Source organism: Electrona antarctica (assembly GCF_951216825.1).
Source record: "Electrona antarctica genome assembly, chromosome: 18".
Lineage (NCBI taxonomy): Eukaryota > Metazoa > Chordata > Actinopteri > Myctophiformes > Myctophidae > Electrona > Electrona antarctica.
The window spans coordinates 15,343,439-15,352,537 of record NC_136799.1 but is presented as its reverse complement, the minus strand read 5'-3'; the positions used below and the strand labels follow the sequence as shown (position 1 = coordinate 15,352,537).

General features: G+C 43.8%; 1 protein-coding gene across 1 annotated transcript in view; it reads left to right on the top strand.

Annotated features, from left to right (window-relative positions):
• The first annotated feature begins 3,144 nt into the window (after window positions 1-3,144).
• ehd4 (EH-domain containing 4) overlaps window positions 3,145-9,099 on the top strand; it is a 35,247-nt gene continuing 29,292 nt past the window's right edge. The window contains exon 1 of the mRNA XM_079527158.1: window positions 3,145-3,857. Coding sequence (XP_079383284.1) covers window positions 3,628-3,857 — 230 coding nt within the window. The 5' untranslated portion in view covers window positions 3,145-3,627. The remainder of the gene's footprint in view (window positions 3,858-9,099) is intronic.

Genomic DNA, 9,099 nt, shown 5'->3' with positions numbered 1-9,099 from the left:
AACAAATACATGTATTTTTGTCCTTTTTTTTTGTTACTTAAATATGTATTCACTTTTATTTTAAACAACCAAAGAAGACAACACATAGTCACCTACACCTAAAAACAACCAAGATCAATGAAGAAGAAGGGAAAAAACTAAATAACTGTTCAAATTGGAAATATCACATCATCCTATTGTCACAGTATAGTTTCAGTGTACAGACTATTGATTTTGTTTTTGGATATTCTACTGTTGGACTGAAAATAGGTTATTGGTTTACTTATGATGTATGTTTACATACATCATAAATTATTACCTGTGATAGATAGCAATGCATGAACTGAGTTCAGTGAACTTACGAGACTACATAGTTGTCCCATAAAATTTGACCCATAATATATTGTGTATGACCCAGAGGGTTAGCATTTCTATAGTGTTCTAACCAGTAAGACGCCTGAGGGCGAGAAGCGACCATATGGATATATGGTCGCTTCTCGCTTACTGGCCATATATGGCCAGTCGCAAGCACTGGTCATATATGGAGCGTGTCTTGAGTGTACAGGGTTTGATGAGGTCAGATCAACATATGATGTGTCAGAACAGTTCAGCTCCAAATATGGAGATCTATGGGTGGCAGCGGGGGCAGTGTCTTGAGTGTACAGGGTTTGATGAGGGCCCAGGTAGGGCCAGGCCTTATTTTTCGGGCCGGTTGTGAACTGCTGGGCGCAGCTGCACTAATAACTTTGGGGCAGGCCTGTCTAGAGTTTAAATGGACAGGTATCAGTCAAAAGGGAGACATCAAAGAGGAAGGATGTTTATGCTGACTGATTTCTTTCCCTCAAAATGTCATGTTTGTATTGACTAAGATACAGTACAGAGAGGATGAGGGAGCTCAGCTCTGGGGGAACTAGTATGTACACCGGTTTGAAACGAGCATGGATCTTATGAACACAATTATTAATAAAATAAAAAATATGATTGTTTTGTGGACAACTACAGAATAACTGGTAAACTACTCCCACGCTGTCATCTCACACACATGCACGCACGCATTGCCACACACACACACACACACACACACACACACACACACACACACACACACACATTACACATATGTGCAGACACAGAGAAATACATGGCACAAACCAAAGCCTGGAGGGCAAAAAGCAACACTGATATTCTTACAGAGATTTATGAATGAAATATCCATAAAGCTGGCGCTTTGGCATGGGGGGTCAGATCAACATGGAATGAATTCTGTACTGGCCATATAAGGAGCATGTCTAGAGTGTACAGGGTTTGATGAGGTCAGATCAACATATGGAATGTCAGAACAGGTCAGCTCCATACAGTATATGGAAATCTAATGGTGGTAGCAGGGGCATTCTCTTGAGTGTACAGGGTTTGATGAGGGCCCAGGTAGGGCCGGGCCTTAATTTAAGGCTGTGCCAGGCCTGCAAGAGCAGTCCAGCATTGTTCTTTCAGGCGTCTCCCTATGGCTCCATTCTAATATCTATATCTAATCTATGATATAGCATCAAAGCCATGTCTTTTGTGACCATCTCACAAAAGACAAGTGACCATCTCTGACTTATATTTTGTTCAAGCTGGCTACAGTGGCTAGTAAGGCTATACACTTGATTGATAAAATCCAAATGACAAGAATATGACTATTGGGCTGGTAATCCAGCCTAGCAGCGTGTCGTAGGTTCGAGTCCCGATCCTGACGACCTTTGCTGCGTGTCTCCCCCCCATCTCTCTCCCCGTTTCCTGTCAAACTACTGTTATCTATCAATAAAGGCAAAAGGGCCCCCAAAATATCTAAAAAACAAAAAAATAATGATTTATTAGTATTTATATTATATTTGTTGTAATGTATATGTCCGCTGAACCAATACGGGACTGAGAACAACAATCTGGTACCCCCCACTTTCAAAACAAAATGTGAAATTCTCCTACAGCACCTCCACCAAAGCGTGGAATGCCCTGACCCCCTCCCTCAAAACAGATAACTTACATCTTTTAAAACAGGCCTGAAAATCCACCTTTCAACAGGCCCAATTAAGGGAGAGGAAAATAAACTTCTCCCTTAAAAAGGTACCCCCCCCCCCTCCTCCCCCAAAAAGGTACCCCCCCCCCCCCCCCCCCCCCCTCTGTCCATAGTGTTTTATTTTTTCCTGTGATGATATTGAATTTTGTCTATAAACATTTTGTGGGGAACGAACCTTTTTTGAGTGGGGAAGAACCTTTTTTGATTGGGCAACATAGAACCTCTTTTTGGTTGAGCAAGGAAAGGAACATAGAACCTCTTTTTGGTTGAGCAAGGAACATAGAACCTCTTTTTGGTTGAGCGAGGAACAGAACCTTTTTTTGGGGGGCCGGGTTAGTGGGAAACATAGAACCTAGGGAGAACCTGGGGAACATGTAGGGATGACCCCGTCTGTCCACCAGGGGACGCTACAATAGCATAGTTAGTGAGTAGCTGACCTATAGTTATTATATTATTTAACCTATAATCACTTAGTTTAAACTGTCAGTCAGTGTTACTGATTCTCCATGATAAATGTTAATTAGCCTGTAGGCTATATCAGTATAGCCTAATCATTTGAATGTTTTGTTTTGAACACCATAAAATCACTACATAAACCCCTCTTGGTCATGAAAGCAATATCCCTTTACATCTCTATATGGAATAACTTTTCTCCCGATGATGACATCACCGGGAGGACTAGCTAAATATCTCCCTGTCAAAATGCGAACCAAGAATCGATACGAGAATTGAAGCTAGGCCTACTTCATACTGCTTTTTCCAAATAAAATAAACAATTAAAAAAGAGAGAATTAAACTAAACGTTATATGAACAGTCATTATGTTACGAGTAACATGTTTCAGTAATTAGGCATCACTGTAAACAATAATCACATCCTGATGAGAACACTTATTCTCTCTCTCTCTCTCTCAACAAACAACAACAAAATCCTGTATATTGACATGGATGGTAAAATACCCCCCCCCCCCCCCCCCCTTGCTGGTTTTCTTTGACATTGAGAGAGTATATTTTTTACCCTCTTCCTCTCCGTTGCCCTGCCCCCGTTACGGCTGCGTCACAGCGGGTAGGGCGGTGCCCCCAGGTAGGGCGCACCAGTGGTGTGAGCGTACACGCACCCACACAGACGCACGCGCGCCACAGAAGAACCGAACCCTCCACTCCACACCGTCACCCTCCATCCCCAAAACACACACACACACACACACACACACACACACACACACACATCCACCCCTCGCTCTCAACACAGAGGAGTGTGTGTTCAGCTTCAGCACAGCAGTGGTCGCGGTCAAACAGGAGAGAACCACCACCAGGTGCCACGTTCAGTCAGTCCCTCCGTTGCCAAGAGCGAGAGCAGAGCACCCTCCTCCTCCGGACAGGGCAACACACATACACGCGGACACGGAGGATTATTTTTATTTGTGAGAAACCCCCGGGACGGCGCCGCTGCTGCTGACTGGCTGGCTGGAGAGTCAGTAGTGACTAGTGACACACGATAAGGAACTACACTACACACAATCCTTCACTTCTTCTGCTTTTTTTTCTCTCTCTCTCGCTCTACTACGGGAGGTGAACGGTGCGTGGTGTCATTATGTTCAGCTGGGTGAAACAGGAGCAGGGAGGTCGGAATAAAGAAGGGGAGATGTACCAGACGGTGACGGAAGGTCTCCAGAGCCTGTACACCAGGAAGCTACTGCCTCTGGAGGAGACCTACCTCTTCCATGACTTCCACTCGCCGGCGCTGGAGGCGGCCGACTTCCAGAGCAAGCCCATGGTGCTGCTGGTGGGCCAGTACTCCACCGGGAAGACCACCTTCATCAGGTACACACCACCTGGCCTCCCTCACCTGACCACCGTTGTCATGACGCACTACTTACTAATAGCCCTGCTACACCTATGGTGGTGGTGGTGTTTTGTCTTAGATCACTAAGACTAAACTAAACCGAACCGAACCTGGTCCAACGATATATTATAACTCCTGGTCACGGTCCAACAAAGTAGCCTACGTATATGCTGCGTCATTAACTACGCCGGTGTCATGTAATGAACATACAGTAGGCCTACATGATTAACCGACCGTTGTTAAATAACCAATTTGACCTATTTGGTTTGATTTTTTTTTGTACCCTCTGAGAGTTGCGTGTGTGTGTGTGTTGTGCCAACAAGAGAGAACTGTGGTGTAAATACCCAGCATATGATAATGTCAGCATCCATAAAGGCAAAGCAGTGATGCATCATGCACAGTTGCTATGATGAGTATCATTATGAAACAAACTGAACTTCAACTACCAATGAGGCCATTATTAGTTTTTGACAGGCCCAACTATTCAGACATGTTAAGACAAGTGAAATTATACACATGAAAAGCTTGTTAACCGTTTATGAAGTATGAACATGTATGAATTAATAGTGTTCTAGCACTGCAGTTCTGTTTTGAGTTTAGTGAAGGTGTTAGCCCCTTTCGGGACAGCTTGGTTACCTTTTCTGTATTTGGGAAGACGTCCCAAATACAGAAAATGTAACCAAGGGTCCCAAAAAGGGGCTATGAAGGTGTTATCCTGGAATTAAATATGAAACCTTAACCCAGCCCTCCTCTGTTTTCTTCTACTGAACCCCTGGGACTCATTTCTGTTACCCGAGTCCCCCGTTTATATTTCTACCTGGCGGGGGTGTTTGCATTCCAAACCCAGAACCGATTCTTTTACTGTCAGCTACAGTATGGAAACCGCTGGAGACAAGAATGTAAAATTAAGAGAGAGAGAGAGAGAGAGAGAGAGAGAGAGAGAGAGAGAGAGAGAGAGAGAGACAAAATGAGTGGGTGAGTGACTGTCCTCTCTCAGCGGTGGCAGCGGTGGCCGAACGGATAGCGGCGCGGTCTAGATACCGGAAGGTTCACAGTTCGAATCAGCCGTCCGACACGTTAAAATTACCACCGCTGAAATGCCCTTGAACAAGGCATCAACCACTACGATGAAATGTGTTCTATGAGCAGGGCCTGGCTGGAAACAAGTTCTTGAGCTTAGCCCAGATACCCTGGGTAAATATAGATTTCATTTCATTTCATTTCTCTCTCTCTCTCTCTCTCTCTCTCTCTCTCCCTCCAAATCACCTCTTGACCTTCTTTCAATTTCAGTTGAATTTAATTCAGCATGCTTCATTGACATAAAAGTTAATAGCAAAATGACCAACATTATATATATTATTCATACATAACATTAATGACATAACATTAATTTTTGATACACTGCTCTGTGCGTGGGGGGAGGGGGGGGGATTCTCTCTCTGTTTGTTTTGTTTGTTTATTAGTTTGAGATCTGATCCCCTATGTTCTATTGTTTAGTCAACGACGACTGCTGGACCAGACATGATCCTTCCTTTCTCATGTGTGTGTGTGTGTGTGTGTGTGTGTGTGTGTGTGTGTGTGTGTGTGTGTGTGTGTGTGTGTGTGTGTGTGTGTGTGTGTGTGTGTGTGTGTGTGTGTGTGTGTGTGTGTGTGTGTGTGTGTGTGTGTGTGTGTGTGTGTGTGTGTGTGTGTGTGTGTGTGTGTGTGTGTGTGTGTGTGTGTGTGTGTGTGTGTGTTGTCGCTTAACCTTAGGCCAAGGGTTCGCAAACTTTTCAGACCCCCAAAATAATCATATTTGAACTGGGGAACCCAGTGGAATTGTAGGAGTTGAGGCATTACATTTTGTTTGACCCGGTTCCACAGAAAATAGTATTAAAATGGTCTTAATATTGTAACTTTTAAAATGTGAAGATACCCTTTATACACAACACTTACACTGTATGTTGGTTTGTTTACTGTTGTGTGAGAAAACAATGTGGCGACCCCCAAAAATAATTAGTGGGACTCCCAGTTTGGGAGCCACTGGCGTAGGCTACATGTGCTTCTATGCACATTTGTAGAACGAGATAGTCGTTGTGGAACAGTGTGTATGGCAGTGTTCACCTGAGAACCGTTTTTGTACAACTATATATTTTTAATATGAAACAGTCTGAATTGCTTGTGAAGGGACAGTAATGTATAGTTTTATTGGCTACTCTGAACTGACTGTAAAACTGGGCTGTTGTTACTACTAGTCAGTTTTTACACTCTCGGAGTTAAATGAACACGTTGCGGTGTATCTATCCATTCACCGCATGGTCAACAAACTGACCATGACCAGCCACTGTGGTCTGAACACAGAGAACAATGTTGTTCAGACCAGAGGTTCCAAAAGTGGGGTCCTTGAGGGAGTTCCAGGGGGTCCCCAGCTATGATGGATAGTTAGGAACCAAATGGACCCATAGATCTGTAACTCTGGAAATGGAACCAAATGCATTTGGTTCCATTTGTACACTCTCAGAGTTAAATCAACATTAGTTTTACAATATAAATTGGGGTCCCAGAGATAGAAATGCCATTTAATGCGGGGTCCGTAGCCTAATGCATGTCAAACTGGCTGGGGGTCCTTGACATGAAAAAGTTTGGGAACCACTGGTTCAGACAACCAGTTCTGCTGTGACTGTTCTGAAAGCTTGTCTAGCGTGGGTTGATGCCAGGAAGGCTGGCCACCAAGGTCAACCAACTGTAACACACACACACACACACAGACATGTGCACTAATGCTAAAAACCAAGATAATGTTATCGTGGTGAATTCACAGCATACTTGTGAATGACGTGCAAATTAATTATATAGTATTATGAATATTAATTGTATACATACCAAAAACCTGCTGTGGTCCTATCTGTTTGACAACAGCCTGTATAACGTTACACACACACAGCTGGGCTGGCCTGATAGAATACCCTACTGAGAAATAGGTTAGCACGCCCCTTTTTGACACACACACACACACACACACACACACACACACACACACACACACACACACACAGGTTGTCCATGCCTTTTGTTGTCCATGTAGTAATGCTTTGTTTTACACATAGCACAGTGACACACACACACACACACACACACACAGATACAGCTCTACATATTCCTTGGTCTGGCTCACCTGCTGGTTAGCTGGCTATTCCGGCTGTTTTGCAAACGCCTGAGTTATACTTTAGTTGCAGATCTACAAGCTCACAATGTACTACAACGTGAGGCATTATGAGCTTGTAGATTGCTATTGTTGGTGTGTGACACCTGCTAGCAACGGTACATTATACCTCAGGCATTACACAAGCTGGATTTTCCACTGGTAGGCTTGAAAGTACAACCTTGACTGTGAACCTTTTTTATAGAATCGCTTCTCAAATACTATTTCATTTAGCCACGGCGATCACCTAGTTTTGTTTAGTACGCCAGTTGTACTGGTCACCAAACACTTGCCACTCCCGCGCAGATAATCATAATAGAAAACCGTCTCTGACTTGCTTCAATTCAGATAAATATATCTCTGAAGCAGCTCCATTTATCATCAATGTGTGTTCCCAGATACAACATCTAACAACATAGTATATCATCTAACATTCACAGACCAGCTGGTTGGCTAGCTAATGCAGCACTGCAGTCTTACTGAGTTACATTACAGCCGCTAACTGGTGCCCTGCCTTCAATAGAAGATCATGTTTAGACTTGTGGATACTGTATATGTGGCTGTTTCAGTGTGTCTGACTCTGAACACAGACTCGGTATGGAGTGGTATGGAGTGTACAGACTGAATGAACTCTCACTAGAGTTACACACATCAACACTGGCCTTATCTAAACTGCTGTGTGTGTGTGTGTGTGCGTGCGTGTGTGTGTGTGTGTGGTTAAGTCATACAGTATTTGCTGGCTACAAACAACTTGACTTGTTGCTATGCAAGGTGAAGGAGATGGGTGTGTATGGGTGGGATCTGTCACTCTGGGAAGTCCGCTGACTGAGGTAACCATGCTAGTTTTGCATAGTTTATTCAAAATCACAGTATTATTTACACAAGTTTTTCTTTATGGAAGAGATTTCTGCAGCACTTTGCAACACTTTGTGTGCATGTGGGACATGCACATGTGGGACACACACACACACACACACACACACACACACACACACACACACACACACACACACACACACACACACACACACAGGGGTTCCGCCCTGCCCTGAGGAATGTTATGAATCATGGGAACTTAAAAAGAATGCTATGAATCATGGGAGCTGAGGCCAATGAAGTGCAGAGTCGACACATTTAATCTTTCATGTGCATTGGTTGAAATGAAACCTTTATACAGTACGTAGTAAAACAGATGAGTTGAAATAAGAATTTCAAAATGTTCTAAAATTCATCTTGAATGCATATTCAAGTCATGTGCAAGATGTTGTGCTGCAACACACACACACACACACACATTTTATTTTGCAACAAAATATCCCAGCCAAGAACATCATTAATAACAATTAAGCAATGTTTTGGCTAATGCTTGTTAGTAGTGATTTATTACAGAGAGTCACAGAGTGAGTTTTGGTTTGTTCATTCATTCTGGTTATCAGTGAATGTTGGCGGAGATGTGTTGAAATCTTAAGCTGCACGTGTGCGTGTGCGCGGGCACACGTTCGTTCCTCTACTGTGATCTGTTTGATGCCCCCTGACCTTGTCTCCCTTTCCTACAGGATGGCACTGGAGGAGGGATTGAGTAAACAGATGGATGTGGAAGGAGGCATGGGGGAGACCGAGGGTTAAAGCTGGATGGGGGGGGGGGGGGGGAGGTTGATGGAGGGAGTATTCTATATACCAGTTTGTACCAGTTTACTGTACAAATGAACGGGCTGCTCTAGGATCATTGTGTTTAGGAAGATAGAAAAGGCATGAATGATGGAAAATATAGTGATGAGGAGAGACAGAGAGAGAGATTGTGTGAGTGTGTGGGGGGGCCGTGAGTCATTCATTGATGGGAAGTGGGAGGAGGAAGGACAGAATAGATCAATAGAGAGGTTGGAGGATGAGTGCGGATGAGCTGGATATATTTAGAAAGAGAGAGACAGTAATGCCCAATTCATGCTAGTCGTGCAAAGGTGTCACATACCGTAAATGGCCGATCTACAAGCTCACAATAAATTGCATCCGCAACACGTTGTGAGCCTCTAGATCTGTTA